The 19953-nt window shown below is 55.3% G+C and overlaps 1 protein-coding gene across 1 annotated transcript; it reads left to right on the forward strand.

Moving 5' to 3' along the window:
* The first annotated feature begins 13191 nt into the window (after positions 1-13191).
* LOC142004519 (olfactory receptor 14J1-like) lies at positions 13192-14124 on the forward strand. The gene has a single exon (XM_074982164.1). The coding sequence runs from the start codon at positions 13192-13194 to the stop codon at positions 14122-14124; it is 933 nt and encodes a 310-aa protein (XP_074838265.1).
* The last annotated feature ends 5829 nt before the right edge of the window (positions 14125-19953 follow it).

Below are 19953 nucleotides of genomic sequence, written 5' to 3' on the forward strand. Positions count from 1 at the left end.
TTTTCCCAAAACTGAGAAATGTTCAGCTTCTGTATTTCCACGGGGAAACTGGAAATTGTTCACTCACAATAGGGTATTGTCCTGCAGCCATTCCTGAGCTGGTTAAAGAGCTGGTTGAGAGTAGGTCATTTCCATTGTTAATTATTGCTTATTGGCTTGGCTCTTCCCCTGTGAAGCAGAGTCAGACTGTGCTGAGTGTTGTACAGATATGACAGAAGAAAGATTCCTGCCCCCAGAAGGGTGAGTGTGTCCCCTGCCCATTGCCTGCAATGACTCTCTGGGTTCACCTGTTGCAAGGGTCTTGACCTTGTAATTGTGGGGAGGGTTTGCCCCGGACCATTGCACAATGAACCCTAAAAAACCCCCTTGGGATGGAGATCCCACCCCCTCTTGGCTAACCCCTGTTACAGCATCACCATCTTCCCAGGGAAATAGCTTTTCCTCATACCCGACCTAGACCTCCCTCTCCCCTTCTGTCTCCCTGCACAGGCCCTCCACCAGCCCGTCCGCCAGCGCCACCGGGGTGAGGAGGAGGAAGCAGGGGACCTGCCCACACCGCAGCACTGGGGGACCTTTCCAGCGTGCTGCAGGAACGGCTGGCCATGGAGTGGCAGGCCTGGGACCGGGCGGTGGCCAGCCTAGATGCCCTGACCCAGGCCATAGCCAGCAACCTGGCCCTGACTACCACCCCATCGCCACCCACTCCCCCATCCGCCCTTTACCCAGCTGCCCTCCACCCTCCCCTCCTCCCTGGTCCACCCCCCAGCCCCATCCCCGGCAGGGAACACCCCCCACCCAAAAGGCCAACCTCGCTGCACTGGTCCCGACCCACCTGCCCCTGGCTGACCTCGTCCAGCTGGCCCACATGCTGCTGGCCAGGGCCGGCCAGGAGGAGGCTGCACCCCCCCCCGTCCCCCACACTGACCCCCGGAGAGCCCAGAGGGACCTCACACCAGCTGCACCCCTCCCTGCCCATGCTGCCAGCCCCAGCCCGGCCCTGACGGGACCCCCACACGGGCGACAGGGATCCCACCTATCGAGCCCCCTGGAGGGCTAATGCCGCCCCCCTCCATGGAGGCCCCCAAGGGCTCCCAGGAAGCCCACTTGAGATCATGCCACCCTAAATGGTTACCCCAGCTCCCCTTACCTGTTCCACCCTGCCCATAAATAGTTGCTGCAAAAACAGGGTGATGCACAGTTTTGTTCAGTAAGGAGTTTTTGTTTTCTGTCCCATGTCCCCTGTGCATACGTGTGTGTGTGTGTGCGCGTGCGCATGCGCACAGGGTGGTGGTTTGTGTGTGCAGGGTGGGGGGTCACAGTGGCCCATGCTTGAAGGTCTGGGACAGGGCCTCCTGGATGCATACCCCATCCTGGTGGGCCTGGAGGCACAGGGCGGCAAGGGGCTGGTCAGACCCATGCCCTGCCTCGGCGGCCCACCCATGCACAAATGGCTCTTGCTTGGCCTCAGCGAGGTTGTGCAGGGCGCAGAAGGCCCCGACCACTGCCAGGACATTGGCCAGGCCCTCCTCCCGCCTCGTGTGGAAGCACGTAAAGCGGCCGACTGCTCGGTTCAGCCGCTCGTTAAACAGGTCCTGGCTCGGCTAGGTGTGCCGTGTATGGCCTCATGAGCCAGGCCTGCAGGGGGCAGGCCGCGTCCACCACAATGCAGGGTGGCATTGTGCTGATTAGCAAAGCCGGCCAGGTGGGTTTCTACTGGTGGTACCCATCACGCAGGCCTCGGTGCACATAAAAAAATTATTCTGCCCACGGATGTCAAAACATCGACGCCTCCGCCAAATCAAAACCACCCCAAGAAAGTAATCAACCCACCGGGGCGTCTGGCAGCGGCTGTACAAAGGATGCCGCAGGCGGTATCATGTTAAGCCGTCGGGGTCGGCCCAATGCAGTTCCCCAGCTGGACGGCGAGCGCGGCCCCGGCTCGGAAAGTTGTGTGGGGAACACGCCCGCCTGCACCCCCAGCCCCTGCGAGGGGGCAGGGCCAGGACAGGGAGGCTGGTGGGGAGCAGGAGAAAGAGGAACTGGGGCAGCCCACCAGAGCTGTGGGCCGGGAGACTCGGGGCTCGGCAGTGGATGGGGGATTCTGGGAGGGAAAGGTCTGAGGGGCTGGGTCGCTGGAGATGTGGGCTGAGGAGTGGGGCATTGGGCTTACGCAGCATAGGGCACTGCCTAAGTCGGGGTGGCCCAGCAGCACCCCAAACATAGCAGCGCCCGGCACCGGAGTGTGCGTGAAGACACCCCTGACCTTGTGTGGTCCCTTGTCCGGCCCGGCCGGACTTTTTCCGTGTTGTCCTGCTTTTCGTCCCCCCCACACAGCCGTGTAGGCTCCCCCCGGCGACAGAAATGTCGCTTACGTTCACATGACAAACCCCCTCCCGGCGCGGGGAAGAAAACCAGGCCGGAGCGCCCCACATCGTCCCCCGTCGGCCTCGCACTGCGCTGGCCAGACAGAAAACCGGTCGCAGCTTTCCCCCTTGGCGAGGGAAGGGTTGCGCCCCAGCAGCCGATCTTGCCGCGCCCCCGTTCGGGGATTTCACCCCCACCCCGCTACTTAGTGCGCTTCTGACCGAGAGAGTCGCCCCTCCCCAGGGGTGTCACCCCGGGGTCCATCTCCTGGGCCAGAGAGGGGAAGCGGGGGGAGCTCTGAACTCCTGTGCGCGTGAGGCTGACAGACCCCACGCGGTGGCAGGAGGGGCTGAACCTGTGACCTGCAGGGCTACAGCCATGGGCTCGACAGCACGAGCAACGTGGCTGCACAGCTGGGACTTCCCTCTCCCTGTTGCGGCCTCCGGGTTCCTCCCAGGGACCTGCACCAAGCAGCCGGGGCTACAAGGGCTCTGCCCTGCAAGCCCCTGAAGTGGCATTCCCGGGGGGGCAGGCCAGCTGGGGCTCTGGGCTGCTGCAGGTCACCTCTCTGCGCATACACCAAGCTTCTCTAACGGGGGCTATTGAAGAGCTGGTCGGACAGACGCCGAGCGGGATGACCTAGGTGGCACTGCCGCGAGGGCAGGGAGCTGGGCTCAGTGGCCTCCCGAGGTCCCCTCCTGTTCTGGTGTGCGAAGCAGCAGCCCTGGGGCACCCCAGCGACGACCACATTTCTTAGGGCAGGAGCCTTCTCAGCCACTTCCCCTGGGACCTCGGCTCTGCCAAGGGCCCTTCCTCTGGGCAGCTGGGGCGGGGCGGGTTAGTTTGCTCAAAGGCGAGGCCAGAGCTGGGCTCGCAGCCCCAGAGCCTGGATTCATCAAAGCAAAGGCAAGCACAGCCTGGGCTGGGATGCGGCTGGAGCCTGCGCGAACCAGGAACAGGTCTAAAGTCGGAGGTGCCTTTCAGTCCCTGGCTCCAGGCAGCCCAACGCTGCTTGGCCAAGCCTGACTATGCCAGGGAGCCGGGGGTGGAGCCCGCTGGTCCGGGACTGAAGAGAGACCCAGCACGGGCCGTCAAGGAGCACCTCAAAGGCTGATGGAAAATGCAGTCGTGGAGAAATGAGATAGCACCAAACGGTCCTGGGATAGATAGATAGATAGATAGATAGATAGATACGGTGTACAGGGATAGATAGATAGATAGATAGATAGATACGGTGTACAGGGATAGATAGATAAATAGGTAGATTGATAAATACGGTGTATGGGGATAGATAGATAGATAGATAGATAGATAGGTACGGTGTATGAGGATGGATAAATAGATAGATACGGTGTATGGGCATAGATAGATAGATACGGTGTATGGGGATAGATAGATATGGTGTATGAGGCTGGATAGATAGATAGATAGATAGAAAACCAATGATTCCAAGTACCGGAGGCTCAAATTCATCCCCAGCTGGGCCATATCCCATGAAGACCAAGATGGTAAGTTTGCTATTTTCAATTAAATATGCTGGCACATGACTGTGCAGGGCTGGTTTGAGACCATTGATGTGAAGTTTGCTGGTCACTCCTCACGGCTTTCAGGCTCAGGTCAGTGAAACCTCTGGTGCCCGTTGGATTTTATTTTAGATGGGGGGTGCAGAGCCATAGAGCCTTTTACCAGGTGGGGAAAAGCTGACCAGCATGGAGGAGAAGTGATGCAGGCTGAGGCGTTCCTGACACAGCCCTCCAGCACCAGGGGTGAAACTAGATGCTGGGCTCTGGTGACGAGAATCGCGTGCTAGGGAGATAGTCCCGACGCCAGCCCGGGCCAGTGGTAGTGACTGTGAAATGCTCAGGGAGGTTAGTGAGGCTATCAAAATAACAACCTCAGTAATCATGGGGGATTTCAGACATCCCCATATTGACCGGTTAGACGTCACCTTGCTAAGCGAGGGGGACAGGCAGATACACGGGGGGGTGGATGTACGTCTAGTTGGCAGTTGGTTTCAAGCGGAGTGCCCCAAGAATCATTTCTAGGGCTGGCATTGTTCAGTCTCTTTATTAATGACCTGGATGAGGGGATGGATTGCACCCTCAGCAAATATGCAGATGACAGTGAGCTAGGGGGACAGGTAGGTACTTTGGAGGGTGGGGACAGGGTCCAGAGTGACCTACATAAATTGCAGGATTGGGCCAGAAGAAATCTGATGAGGTTCAGCAAGGAGGCGTGCGGAGTCCTGCCCTCGGGATGGAAGAATCCCGAGCACTGTTACAGGCTGGGGACCGACTGGTTAAGCAGCAGTGCAGCAGAAAGGGACCTGGGGACTATAGTGGGTAAGAGGCTGGATATGAGCCAACAGTGTGTCCTTGTAGCCAAGAAGGCTAACAGCATATTGGGGTGTATTAGGAGGAGCATTTCCAGCACCGCTAGAGAAGTTATTAGTCCCTCTACTCAGCACTGGTGAAGCCTCTTCTGGAGTATTGCGTCCAGTTCTGGGTCCCCCAGTTGGAGAGGGTTCAGCAGAGAACAATGAAAATGATTCAGGGTCTGGAGCACATGACCTGAGGAAAGGCTGAGAGAGTTGGGCTGATTTAGTCTGCATTAGAGAAGATCAAGGGGTGATTTAATAGCAGCCTTCAACTTCCTGAAGGGGGGGGCTCTAAAGAGGATGGAGAGAGGCTGTTCTCAGTGGTGACGGACGGCAGAACAAGGAGCAATGGTCTGAAGTTGAAGAGGGGGAGGTGTAGGTTAGATGTTAGGAAAAACTACTTCACCAGGCGGTTGGTGAAGCACTGGAATGTGCTGCCTAGAGAGGTGGTGGATTCTCCATCCCTTGAGGTTTTTAAGTCCCGGCTGGACAAGGTCCTGGCTGGGATGACTTAGTGGGGGTCGATCCTGCTTGAAGCAGGGGGCTGTGTGATGGGGTTCTGGGGTCCCCCAAGCTCTGCACCTGTCCGCAGGCAGGAGAGTCTCTCACTCAGCAGGAGAACAGCGGGTTTATTAGCCGACAGGACACAGCATCGTACAGAGGAGTCAGTGCAGCCGGCAGAGACAGCCAGTCCAATTCATGTTGGGGAGAGGAGGCCCCTCGGGGCCCCCAGAGCTGGGGCCTGGCCCCCTCCTTTGTCTCTCTCTCCCCCAGCCCAGACTAACTGCTTCCAACTCCCAGTTCCAATTCAAACCCCTCAGGCTCCACCTCCTCCTTTGTCTGCAGTACAAAGGTGTTACCTGGTCGTCAGGGTTACCCTCAGCAGGAGCCCCCCACCCTCTGTGAGCCACTCACACACACGCAGGTATCCCCCACTCCATCACATCTCTCCCCCCTTCCAGACCGAACTGAGCGGGGTCACTCAGCCAGTGACCTGGGGAAGTTCGGGGCCCTCCCCTCGTGATCGGGCATCAGCTGTACCCTCTGTTCTTCCCTCGATGTGCACCACCTCCATGTCATAATCCTGCTGGGGGAGGCTCCAACTCAGGAGCTTGGTATTGGCCCTTTTCATGTGATGCAGCCGGACAAGTCCCTTTAGTTCCCTCGGGCTGGTCGGTCTCCCTGCTTCAGCCCCGGTCCGTCAGCCACGTTCTCAAGTCGGGCAGGCAGAGCCCATACAGATGCTGCAGCACCAACAAATCAAATAGTTCTTTTCTGGTCTGGGCCGTGCCCTGTCTGACCACCAGCCCATACAGCTGCTCCGGCCAATGTCTGGAATTCAGTTACAGTCCAGTAAAAGAGGGTACAAATGCTTCCACCCTTGGCATTTAGCCAGACCACCACAATGGCTGTGTGCCTCAGTTTCCCCTTCCATGCCACACAATAGGTTTGGAATGTTCCTCCTCATGTGAGAGGTTGCAAGACTAGTTACAGGGAACAATGGTGACATTTCAGAGTTACAGACTCCTTCAACATACAATTCATGCTTCTACATCAATGTCATCATGTCACATGGCTCTTTCCAAACCTTCAGTACATGGTACAATTCTACAGCTTTTGGTAGCAGCACCCCTTGGTTACAGCAGTCAGCGTGAGTAACAGAACAAACCCATTGCAACTGCACATTTACGTTGCTCTTTGGTAGACCACAACCTTTGTGCAACATCCTCGAGAATCTGGTATTTTGGGGATAAATGGCTGAGGCCTTTCTTAGCACCATCAAGTTCTAATCTTCTCTCTTGCCCCCTGGGGTGGAAATTTGATCTCTCTGGCTGTGCCCTCCCTTCTAACAAGAGCTGGGCCATTGATGATCTCAGGGAGACGGCCCCCTTCCAGCCAGTCTGGAAATTTGCAAACCAAACTGCTTTTTGAGAGTTGTTTTGTGATTCCCAGACGCAGAATCCACATGAAGGAATCCCTGTTTATCCCTTACTGGCCCACCAGGCCCACAGCTCCTTCATCCTTCCACCTCCAACTATTGCCTCCCCATGGAATTAGAAGTTGAATCCAGTATGAGAATATAAGTGTTTTCACCATCTGGAGATGGGGAATTGCTGGTGCTCTCCTGCATCCTACAGAGATTGGCTGTGCAGCTGTTTTACTTGGTTCTCACAGGGCTGTTCACATTCCCTGATAGTTTTTACTTTACTTGCACCAGCTTCCAATTCCTGAGAAACTTTTACACTGTCTGCTTTGGACCCTTGCAGAGCACAGCCAGTGGTTTCACACTCAGGCAGGTCCTGGCCATCAGGGGCTGAAACAAACTTCTCCCCAGGCAAAGGGCTGCTCTGGCTCTTACAGACATGCACCTTTCCTGTTCACTCTCCTTCACCTTACTCCCATTTTCTGCAGTCCCCACAGACGGGTCAGGAAAAGTTTCAGGGAAATTCTCTTCCTTAAGAGCTTCCCCAAACAATAACTCACCCCTGTCTGCCTCCACGGGGGCACTGCTCCCTTGAGCCACAACCAGCTCCTGGGGTTCACCTACACCCAGGATCACTTCTGGCCCATTAGGCAGATTCCCACGTAATCCCCCTCCAGGCAGACAGCCAGTACCACCGGACAGAAGGTTAGGGTCCCTTTCCTCCCTTCTGCTACCAGCTCCTTTATCTTCATCAGTCAGCGTAACTCCATTGCCCGTCTGTTCTTGTGTCCTGGCTAGAGGATGACTCTGGTAGGACAGAGTCCTCTCACCCCCTCCCAATAACACCTCAGCATCAGGCAAAGAACAAGTACCAGAATCGTCTGGTCTCTGGGATTCCCTGATGATACTAACTGGATCAGACCGAGTTAAAGCATCATCCCCCCTGAGAGACACAGAGGTAGGCCCACTTCCCATCTGGGCTTCAGCTGCTCTCAGATCCAGCTCTGGGATCTTGGCTCCATCTGGAGCCCCCACAGGCTCAGGCAAAGGATTCACTTCCCCAGAAGCAGAAGCACTTTTCTTGCACCAAGGACCAGTGTCCTTAGCAGGGATACCACTGCCCATCCCAGAGCCATTTCCTCTGCTCCAGCCCCCATGGCTGGATTCAGAGTCACACCTGGAATGCTCTTTCCTGGTGGATCCTTCTCCAGCCACCCCAGGCTGGGGAATCTTCCTCAGACAATGGGCTAGTTTCCTCATTGGCACCTTTTCCAAACGCAGGCTTTGCGCTCTCCCCAGGCTGCTGCTGCTGCTGTTTAACACAGACAGACAATGGGAGACACTTTCTCCTTTGTCCCAGCCCCCCGGCTGGTCTCCACACACACACAGAAGGTGAAGCAGCTTCTCTCACAGACAACTTGCCATTCCCAGTGGACAAGCTGTTTTCCTGCACAGACACACAGGCACCTTCCTCGGCCCAGGCCTGGAAAACTCTTCGCAGGTCTGTCTTGGCCACTAGTAGATGATGGGTTGGAATCGCTCCTTCCCTCCTTGAGCTGTGGCAGGCCACTCGGTTCAGAGCTCCAGGCAGTCCAGGGTTCCCTGCCCCGATCCGGGCTCACCTCTGCAGGATTTTCCTTAACCCTCAGCTCCGCCACTGCACATCCACGCTGCCTTGTCCAGCTTTTTTAATCTCGATTCGGTTTCCAGGTGCTGCCACTTCACAGCGGAGTTGCTCAGCGTGGTTGCAGGCTCTCAGGTTGATGCCCTCTGCACCCCACGATTCCTGGAAGAATCCCTTCAGTGTGCCAGGCTTCTTGCGGGTCACAAGCTGCCCGGGGTTAGGCCATAGGCCCCTCTGCCCTCTGGGACCGACTCCAACAGACTCCCAGAGGAACCCCTTCTTCAGTGCGACACCCGCTCTCAGGGACCATGAGCACCCTGTCTTGGGAAGAACTCATTCAGCGTCAGCCTCCTCAGGGGTCACTTGTTCCTGGGGGTTGGGCTCTCGGCCCCTCCACCTTCTGGGACCGACTCCAACAGATTCCCAGGAGTAACCCCTCCTCGGGTGTGACACCCCCTCTCGAGGACCACAACCGCAGTTGCTTGGGTTCGGCCGCAGGCCCCTCCGCCTTGGGGAACTGCACCTCACTGCCCTTTAGCACACCTGGGTCTCGCAGGCCCCACTTCTTCCGGGGCCCCGGTCACTTACTGCTGGATGCTCCATCCTCGGGGTGCAGAACATCCCACTTCTGACACCAGTGTGATGGGGTTCTGGGGTCCCCCAAGCTCTGCACCTGTCCGCAGGCAGGAGAGTCTCTCACTCAGCAGGAGAACAGCAGGTTTATTAGCCGACAGGACACAGCATCGTACAGAGGAGTCAGTGCAGCAGGCAGAGACAGCCAGTCCCATCCATGCTGGGGAGAGGAGGCCCCGAGGGGCCCCCAGAGCTGGGGCCTTGCCCCCTTCTTTGTCTCTCTCTCCCTCAGCCCAGACTAACTGCTTCCAACTCCCAGTTCCAATTCAAACCCCTCAGGCTCCACCTCCTCCTTTGTCTGCAGTACAAAGGTGTTACCTGGTCGTCAGGGTTACCCTCAGCAGGAGCCCCACACCCTCTGTGAGCCATACACACACGCAGGTATCCCCCACTCCATCACAGGCTGGGCTAGATGACCTCCTGAGGTCCCTTCCAGCCCTAGGAGTCTAGGATTCTATCACAGAATCAAAGGGCTGGAAGGGACCTCGGGAGGTCATTGAGTCCAGCCCCCTGCTTCAAGCAGGATCGACCCCCACTAAGTCATCCCAGCCAGGGCCTCGTCCAGCCGGGACTTCAAAACCTCAAGAGATGGAGAATCCACCACCTCTCTAGGCAACGCATTCCAGTGCTTCACCAACCGCCTGGTGAAGTAGTTTTTCCTAATATCCAACCTACCCCTCTCCCTCTTCAACTTCTGACCATTGCTCCTTGTTCTGCCATCTGACACCACTGAGAACAGTTTCTCTCCATCCTCTTTAGAGCTCCCCTTCAGGAAGTTGAAGGCTGCTATTAAATCACCTCTCAGTCTTCTCTTCTGTAAACTAAACAAACCCAAATCCCTCAGCCTCTCCTCATAGGTCTTGTGCTCCAGACCCTTCGTCATTTTTGTTGCCCTTCGCTGAACCTGCTCCAGCAAATCCACATCCTTTTTATACTGGGGGGCCCAAAACTGGACACAATATTCCAGATGTGGCCTCACCAGTGCCGAATAAAGAGGTATAACTACTTCCCTAGATCTGCTCGAAATGCTCCTCCTAACGCACCCCAGTATGCCGTTAACCTTCTTGGCTACGAGGGCACAGTGTTTACTCACATCCAGCCTTTCATCCACCATAACCCCTAGGTCCCTTTCCATCGTACTGCTGCTGAGCCAGTCGGTCCCCAGCCTGTAACAATGCTTGGGATTCTTCTGCCCCAGGTGCAGGACTCTACACTTCTTATTGAACCGCATCAGATTTCTTTTGGCCCAGCCCTCCACTTTATCTATGATGAGCAAAGTTGCTCAACACCAGAAACGCTCGCTTCTTGGAGCAGCTAGGTCTGGCACCCACAGGGGGGAGAGGCAATGCTTGACTGAGTCCTCAGCAGAGTGCAGGATCTGGCCCAAGAGATGCCTGTAGCTGGGCTGCTTGGAAACAGCAGCCACAACAGAGTTATATCTCATGTCCCTGTGGTGGGGAAAGCACCCCGGCAGCCCCCCGGGGTAGGGCTGTATTCCAGGAAAGGGAACTGCCATGAAACGAGGAACTTAGGGAGACAACGCAGGAGGGGGAATTCACTCACTGTCTTATGTACCCTGTGGGTTGTTCTGGCCAATAGAAACCCCGCGTGTGCCTAGGTTTCCCTGGCACTACACCAGAGCGTAGACAGTGACGGGATGGTGGAGCGTGACTTCCACTGAGAGAGAGACGACCCCAGCCGTGGGCCGCGGCCCTTGTTAACCAGATCCCGGGGAGGTGAGGGGGGGAACCAGGTGAGAGCTCTCTCCCAGGAAGCAGGATGAGTCTGGCTGAGGGCTGGGACCAGGCGGTGGGGAGGGGGGTCAGTCTGACCTGGCTGGGGGCTCTCCCCAGGATGGATTGTCTTGACGGCTTCTGGTTTCTCTGCTGGCAAGTCTGATTGGACATTAGCTGCGGCCCTCTCACCTAATAACTCTCCGGTTTTTCAGCTCAGTGAGAGTGACCTCTGCCTGCAGCTGGTGGGGGGGGTTGCACGTCCTGGTACCCCCCCACTTTGGTGACAGTTAGTTACATGGAAATGCAAAGGTACAGCAGATAGTTCTCTGAAAGCAGCCATGGGCACCGGCCATGAGAAAAGCGACCAAAGAGCTGGGAATCATTATGAACAGGCAGAGAACCAGACGGAAAATATCAGAGCAGTCAGGCTGGAAGGACATAACAAGTGGGGCTCTGCGGGGGTTGGTTTGGGAGCCAGTTCTGTTCAGTATCTTCACCACCGATTCAGCTAATGGCCTAGGGAGTGTGTTGATCAAGTTGACGGATGATGCTCAGCTGGGTGGGGTGGGAAGTGCACTGGAGGACAGGATTAAAATTCAGAATGATCTGGACAAACTGGAGGGAAACAGAATGAAGTTCAGTAGGAACAAATGCAAAGTGCTCCATGTCGGGAGGAACAAAGTTTCATGCGTTAAGCATGGGAAGGGACTCCCGCTGCAGAAAGGGATCTGGGGTCGTAGTGGACCATCAGCTGACTTTGAGTCAACATCGGGACACGGCTGCGAAAGAAAACAATTATTCTGGGTTGCATTGACAGGAGTGGGGTGAACAGAACACGAGAAGTCATTCTTCTGCCCTGATTAAGCCAAAAACTGGAGTCTTGTGTCCAGTTCTGGGCGCCACGTTTCCAACATCATGTGGAGAAATTGAGAAGTCCAGAGAGGAGCCATGAAAATGATGAACGGTCTGGAGAACACGAGCTCTGAGGGAGGGTGGAAGGAACTGGGTTTATTGAGGCTGGGAAAGAGAAGGCAGAGAGGCGACATGATAGCAGCTTTCAAGGACCTAAAAGGGTGTAACAAGGAGGAGGGAGAAAAACTATTCTCCTTAGCATCTGAGGATAGGACCGGACGCAGTGGGGTTGAACTGCAGCAAGGGAGGTTTAGGTTGGACGTTAGCAGACGGCTTATTTCAAATTCTGCAAACCTCATTCGAGGAGGAAGAGCGCCTGCTCGGAAACAGCAGGACGGCCTGTGGCCCCTTAGAGACTAACAGATTGTTTAGAGCATGAGCTTTCGCTGGCAAAGAGCCGCTTCGTCTAGACAAAGCGGGTCTTTGCCCGTGACGGCTTCTACTCCAAAATATGTTAGTCTATCGGGGGCCACAGGACGTCTTGCTGTTCTCGAAGCTACAGACTGACGCAGCCCTGTTATGGCTCCTTCCCCACTCTAGCAAGATAAATGCAGAAGTGGGGGCCAGCAAAAGTGTGATGGAGTTGGGGGAGTGCATGTGTGAGACTCAGGCTGGATGCGTGTGTGACAGGCAGAGCAGCTCCCAGCGGCTAAGGATGACCCCTGGGCTGTACCCCAGGCTGGCAGGTAACACCTCTGCCCTGAGCACAGAGCAGGGAGGAGCCGAGCTGGGTTGGAATCGGAGGCAGCAGTTGGAAGCTGGGGGAGAGGGAGCTGGAGGGCAGCCAGCCTGGCGAGGGAGGAAGCTGCACCCCAGAGGGGCCCCCCTCGGGCTCCTCTCCCCAGGACGGGTTGGAATGACTGTCTCTGCCGGCTGCACTGACCCCTCTGTGCTGAGCTGGGCTCTGTCGCCTCACAAACCTCCTGTTCTACCTGCTGGGTGAGAGTCACTCCTGCCTGCAGGCGGGGGGGCAGCGCTTGGGGACCCCTAAACCCCATCACACAAAGTACCTCCAAAACCTTATTTACCAGGTTCTGGTATAAACTTTCCCCCAGAAATCCTAAAAACCTTAGATTTGATTTCTGATGCTCGGAAATAGACTCTCGGGAACAGGGGCTGTGTAAACAGCAGGGAGGGGCTATTTCGAAATCAGCTGTTCCACAATAGCTTTTCCTGAAATAACGCTGCTGGGTGGCATAGGGCACTGGTGGCTCCCTTTTATGTGCTTCCAGGGGCTCTGATCCGGCAGAGGCTGCACGGTGTGGGGACTCACTATGTCGGCATAAGTTTTGCTGATTCCTGGACTTCTCTGCAGTGTGGACTTGTTATTCCGGACTAGCTCGTTTTGGAATAACACCTCTGAAACAAGCTATTCCGCAATAACTCTGATGTGCGGACATGCCCCGGCTGCGCTGGTTCCAGTCCCTCTGGTCATCAGCGTGCCAGCTTGGTTAGTCCGTGCCTGGAGCATTACGGTCCTGCCAAGGTCCAGCCGAGTTTGGCTCCTACCGTTAGGGATGCATTGGGTGCTCCAGCCAGGTCTAGGCTGACAGCAGCTGACCCTTGAGCCCCGTCTTTGTCCTTCTGCCCACAGGCAATGCACAATGCACCATGGAAGGAAATGTCCAACGGCACCTCGGTGACTGAGTTCCTTCTCCTGGCATTCCCTGAGGTTCGGGAACTGCAGATTCTGTACTTTGTGGGCTTCCTAGCCGCTTACCTGGCAGCCCTGGTGGGGAACCTCCTCATTATGAGCGCCATCACCCTCGACCGCCGCCTCCACACCCCCATGTACTTCTTCCTGGCAAACCTGTCCCTCCTGGACCTCGGCTCCATATCTGTCATCGTCCTCAAGTCCATGGCCAACGCCCTCACCAACACCAGGCGCATTTCCTACCACAGCTGCATGGGCCAGGTCTTCTTCTTCCTTCTCTTTGCTACCACCGAGCTTCCCTTGCTGACTGTCATGGCCTACGACCGGTACGTGGCCATCTGCCGGCCGCTGAACTACACGAGGGTGATGAACAGCAGGGCGTGTGCCCAGATGGCGGCCGGTACCTGGCTCAGCGGGGTTCTCAACTCTGCCCTCCACACCGGGAACACGTTCGCCATCATCTTCTGTGGAGACAATGAGTTAGGCCAGTTCTTCTGTGAAATCCCCCAGCTCCTCAGGCTGGCCTGCTACGACTCCTACCTCGGCGAAACGGGGGCGATTGTGGTTAGCGTCTGCTTTGCTTTAACCTGTTTTGCTTTCATAATTGTGTCATACGTTCTGATCTTCAGAACGGTGCTGGGAATCCCCTCGGAGCACGGCCGGCGTAAGGCCTTCTCCACCTGCCTGCCTCACCTCGCGGTGGTCTCCTTGTTCGTTTGCACTGCTAGTATCGCCTACATCAAACCCACTTCCAGCTCTGGCTCAGAGCTGGATCTCGTGGTGGCAGTCCTGTACTCGGTGGTGCCTCCCATGATGAATCCCATCATCTACAGCATGAGGAACAAAGACATCAAAGCTGCCTTGCGGAAGATGTTTGGGCCAAGGCTATTCTCCAGCTAATAACACGGCCGTCTCTCTCCCATGGCCGGCGTCTCATTCTGTGCTCCTTTGTGAATGAAATCGACTGACTGCTCGTTTATGCACAGAAGTATTTACACAGGTAAAGGGCGAGAAAAACTCCACTGAGGTCAATGGAGTTGCTGTAAATTGTGTTGAGCGAATTGGGTGTTTCCGTTGAGTAACTCCTGCTGCCCACAGAATAACGTTAACGATTGCGAGCGTCGCCTGTCTTCTGTGGCGTCATTGCCTGGTCTCTAGGGGGTAGCTCTGTAGCACGATCGAGCAATTCCTGAGTGATTTGGCAGCATCAGTAGAATGGTCCCAAACCATCTGCTGAAGCACTTCAATCATTTCATATCAACAGAGCAACTCGCGAGCATCAATTTGGGAAGGCCAGAGTCCTCCCAGGAGCAACCGAGAACCAAAGTTGTCTCCAAGTCTTTCATTCATTTCCTGAGAGTCATCCAGTAATTAAAAGTGAGAAAGACTCTTGGCAGTTCATTGTACAGGCTGAACCCCTCTAATCTGGATCACTCTCCGGCAACATCCATACTCTGGCATGGTTTTAGTTAGCCGGATGACCACTGATCATGGGCGTGTCCAAGTTTCCTGCGGTCCCAGAAAGTTTGTTTCCAGCCAGCAGTCCTGGCTCTCAGGGTCCTGTGCTGTTATTTTTCTGTAATTTACCCTTATATTTCTTCTAAGAACACAGTGAGCAGTGGAACTTGGTAATGCTGCTTGACAATATTGACCTCCCATGGTCCAGCAAATTCTCTTGTCCAACACCGGTCAGGTCCCGACTGTGCTGGATTGGAGAGGCTCAGCCTGTAGGTAAAGCACCAAAGGAAACATGGGGCCAGACCTTCAGTCCTTGCACTTATACTGAGTCTTAATGACACTGGCCAAGCTTGCAGATGGGCATCAGCCGACGAGAAAAACTACAAAACTTAAGTAAAACTGACCAATTGTCATCCCAGTCGAGCGAAATGTAAAACCCGGATACAATAGAAATTAGACGTTTTAAATTGTTTCATTTTAATCGTGGAAAGCAGCGTTAGTCCTTTAACACAAGTTTCACACTGACATCCCATTAAATACCTCTTTTGTTATAAAGCGCAGAATGTTCATGTAAATCCGAGCAGAGGTTCATACAAGTGCTTGTAATGTTCATACAGATCTCAGCCGACAAGCCCGGAGCGGCGAAATGGCTTACATGAGGCCAGTAGGGATGGCTTAATGGAACTAGGCGTGATAGAAGGCAGTTCTCCGGGGCTCTAGTCCAAGGTGTTATCCAACGGGTTACCCTTTTTGCTGAGGGACGGGTCGGTGGTTTGAGCATTGGCTTGCTGAACCCAGGGTTGTGAGTTCAACCCTTGAGGGGGCCATTTAGGGATCTGGGGCAAAACAGCCTTGCTGTGAGGGCAGAAGATGGCTTGGTGGCCTCTGAAGGTCCCTTCCGGCTCTACGAGATAGGTCACGCAGACACTTGGCCCTTGGGGTCATGCACCTGAACTGCACAGGGGGGCTGGAAGAAAGTTTCACAAGGGGTGGCTTACCTTGGAACCGCTGGGTTTGTCACTCCTTCTCTGAACCAGCTGGCACAAGCTAAGGGCAGAGACCAGGCTCCGGACTAGAGGGCCTGGAAGGACTCCAGATCCTGTGTGATGGGGTTCAGGGGTTCCCAGGCTCTGCACCCCGTCCCCAGGCAGGAGTGACTCTCACTGGCAGGAGAACAGCGGGTTTATGAGCCGACAGGACACAGCGTCGTACAGAGGAGTCAGTGCAGCCGGCAGAGACAGCCAGTCCCATCCATGCTGGGGAGAGAGGGGCCCCCGGAGCTGGGGTCTTGCCCCCTCCTTTGTCTCTCTCTCCCAGCCCAGACTCACTGCTTCCAACTCCCAGTTCCAATTTAACCCCCTCGGGCTCCACCTCCCCCTTTGTCGGCAGCCCAGAGGTGTCACCTGGGCGCCAGGTTACCCCCAGCAGGAGCCCCCCACCCTCTGTGAGCCCCCCACATACACACAAGTATCCCCCACTCCATCACATCCTGTTTCTTGCCCTCTGAGTCAACCAGTCCCCAAGCCTGAGGCCAGAGCAGCGCTGGCCCCCAGCTAGAGGGGAAAGACCCCATCGTCCCTATGGTCGCGTGCGGGGTACTACGTGAAGCACACCAGAAGGCAGGCTCCGTGTCCACGTGGCTTCTCGCACACATCCATGACTCCTCGCACGTGGCCAGCATGTTCCCAGGCGACTGGAGATTCTGGGGCTCCCCCGTTTTTCGGCACCTCCCCCCAGGCCAGAGTGGTGGTGGTAGCCCTTCACAAGGTGGGCTCAGCCTCCCCTCCCCCCCGATGGGAAAATAACCCAGGGCGATGACCCAGGGCCGAGAGTTTTAGCCAGAACTTTTGGCCATTGTGAGCAGGTTTCCCCAGCTTCTATCTTTACTCTCCGGGGGTGTGGGGGGCGGGGTTTGGCCTCTGTAATGGAGTGTGGGGGGTGCATGTGTGAGTCAGGCTGGATGTCCGAGGCAAGCAGCAGCTCCCAGTGGCTAAGGATGACCCTGGGGCTACAACTGGCAGGTGACACCTCTGCCTGAACAAAGAGCAGGGAGGAGCTGAGCTGGGTTTTGAATCGGGGGCTGCAGTTAGAGGCGAGGGAAAGGGAGAGCTGGAAGGCAGCCAGCCTGAGGAGGGGGAAGCTACACCCCAGAGGGGCTCCCCTCGGGGTCTTCTCCCCAGGATGGGTTGGAAGGACTGTCCCTGGCTGCTGTGCTGTCGCTTCTGTGAGAAACTGGGCATCTGTTGCCTAATAAACCTGCTGTTGTACCTGCTGAGTGAGAGTCTCTCCTGCCAGCGGACGGGGTGCAGTGCAGGGGGACCCCTGAACCCCATCACAGCCTCTGCAAAGGGAAGCCGCATCCCTGAGCAAATCCAGGCTGTCTCAAGCTGAGCACCCAAAACTAGAGGACCAAACCCAGGGGAAACCCTTATACGCATACATCCTGACCCAGGAGCCTGCAGCCCCACAACTGGGGTTAATCCCTTGTCTTTCACCCTTGCCCTGGGGTTTTAAGCCCACTGTTCTCACGCGAGGGACCTTAGCCCACTTAGGCTACATCTACACTTACTAAAAACTGCAAAATGGCCATGCTCGTGGCCACATGGAAGAATAATAATGAGGCACTGAAATGCATATTCAGCACCTCATTAGTATTCTTCGACTTGGCCATTAGCATGGCCATTTCAAAGTTTTTGGTAGGTGTAGCCACGGCTCTAAAATTACAACATGGCCTGATTTTTACCAGGACAATCTCAGATTAATGTACCATTTCCCAGTATCATCAAAGTTTGTCTTATGATGTCTCAATGTCTCTAGGTGGTTGGTTGTTTCATCGATTGCTTCATTAGTTGGTTAGATGGTTGGTTTCTTAGTTGATTAGTTGGATGGTTGGCTGGTTAGATGTCTGATTAGCTAGTTGGTGAGATGGGTGGTTTGTCAGTTGATTAGATGGTTGGTTGGTTTGTTAGTTGATTAGTTGGATGGTTGATTGGTTAGATATCTGATTAGCTAGTTGGTTGGTAGGTTAGATGGTTGGTTTGTTAGTTGATTAGATGGTTGGTTGGTTAGATGGTTAGTTTGTTAGTTGATTAGTTAGATGGTTGGTTGGTTAGATGGTTGGCTTGTTAGTTGATTAGTTAGGTGGTTGGTTGGTTAGTTGGTTGGTTTGTTAGTTGATTAGTTGGATGGTTGATTAGCTAGTTAGTTGGTTGATTGGCTAGATGGTTGGTTGGTTGGTTTGTTATTGATTAGTTGGATGGTTGGTTAGTTGGATGGTTGATTAGCTAGTTAGTTGGTTGATTGGCTAGATGGCTGGTTGGTTAATTAGTTGGTAAGACAAATGCTGTTTTTTCATTTCATCCTTCAACCCATTTGGGCTAAGACTTTCTAAACCCATAAAAGATTGGTGTACCTGTTTCCCATTGCAATCACTTTCTATTGGCCACCCATAGCCCCCAGCATCTCAGCTTTGCCAGGTGTTCATAGAGCTACACGATGTTTGGTCAGGACATGGCTCTTTCACCACGTAGAACTTGCCGAAGTGAAGCAAGACAGAAAGTTTGAAGTGAGTGAAGACAAAAATGATCACCACCATAATAAAGGTTCATCTTTTGCCCCAAAGTTAGTAGCTAGTTCTGGTTGGAAAATGGAGTTCCCCATGGGTGGGAAATTCATAGAGTTCAACACTCCTTTTCATGTTGAATGAGGACAAAGAGGATGTTTGTTTTGATTCTCCCGGCAGGAATTTTTAAAACGAGTCGGACCTGACAGTCGCAGAGATAACGTCTGACTATTGTACACTCAGCGCACAGGCACGGCCCTTGACTGAGCAGCAGTCACGTGGCTGGGACAATTGGAGATGGTTGGGACAGGAAAAAGGAGCTCCCTTTGGTGATTTGTTTCTGTGAGAGTCACAAGGACCAACCCCAGACAACAGTCATTGGCCTGTGGTGCTAGGTGTTGGACAAGCCATCGGGAGCCATTTAGCTGACCAAGACTGGACTGAGTGGTGCGGTCTTAGGCCATTCTCATCCTTCTCCAATCTAGCGTCACTATCAACGTGCGACGCACGCGGACCGAGACGCTCCTGAGCACACAGCCTTGTGTGTCCCATGTGTTGTGTAAGAGTCACAGGCCAGGGTGTGATCAGCCAGGCAGCTAGCATGCCTGCCAATGTCAGCGCGCTCGTTATCAACAGAGCCGTTCCTCCAGCCGACTGGGGCGTGCTTACAGTTCACTTGCTTGTCAACGTACTACGCGTGGCCAACAGTTTTTGGGCTAATTATCTGGGAAAGCGATCAATCCAACTGATGTACTGCTCCGGTTCCCAAAAGCCCCCCACCCCAGAGCCCCTCCAAAAATGGGGCTGAGGGTGTCCGTGCCCAGCTCACCCCACCAAGCAGCCCAGGTTCCTCCACACTGTGACAAGGTGCCTCTCCTTACCTCCCGCAGCCAAGGCTAGGGCTGCAGAGGCCAGCCCAGCCAAAGCCTTCTCCCCAGAGACCCTGGCACTGGGAGCCACAGCATGGACCCCCACCCTGCAGCCCCAGAGGAGATGCCAGGGCCGAGCAGCAGAGCCCTGACCCCATCACGGACCAGCTCAACCTTCTCCTCTGCGGCCGACCCAAGTGACCTCCTGGGACCTCCCATCCCCCTGTCCTGCCACCCCCATCCTCCAGCTGGATCCCCACATGCACACCCCGAAGCCTCCACCCTGACGCCCCCACACCAAAGCCTGCTGCGACATCCCCACTCCCGCCCGCTGCCAGGGCCTCCGCACACCAAACTCTGTGCCAACGTTTCAGGCACTTGAGCCTGAGGGCCACGGAGAAACTCGAAGGACGAACTCGCTGGTGTTTCTCACAGCAAACGCCTTTACTCCCTCATTTCCCAAAAGTACAATCATTGACAGAAACCAGACATGTTTTCCGGACGTGGAAAAAAACCCACCACCCCACCTGGCTCACGCCCACGAGCAGCGCGGGGGAGATTGGCTCGTGAGACAATGAATGCAGAGGAGCAGAGCCACCTTCATCGCCCCGGCAGACAGCGAGGGAGACGGGCCGGGAACGGTGCCATACGTCCCAGCGTCTTCTCCTGCTCGCCGGTGGGGAATGGCACGAGGAACACCCTTGTTTCCTCTTTGGCAGCTTGGTGCGAGGACGGGCTGAGGTGCGGTCCTGGGGAACAGACTTGGGCCTGGGCGGTGGAGCCGTGGAACATTAAACCGTGGCCTTCTACGGGCGTAGGCTGCTGGAGCTGGAAGAGACC

Source organism: Carettochelys insculpta, chromosome 32 (assembly GCF_033958435.1).
Source record: "Carettochelys insculpta isolate YL-2023 chromosome 32, ASM3395843v1, whole genome shotgun sequence".
NCBI classification, from domain to species: domain Eukaryota; kingdom Metazoa; phylum Chordata; order Testudines; family Carettochelyidae; genus Carettochelys; species Carettochelys insculpta.

Coding starts and splice junctions, on each gene's coding strand:
- LOC142004519 (XM_074982164.1), top strand. CDS start 13,192: ATGTCCAACGGCACCTCGGTGACTGAGTTCCTTCTCCTGGCATTCCCT.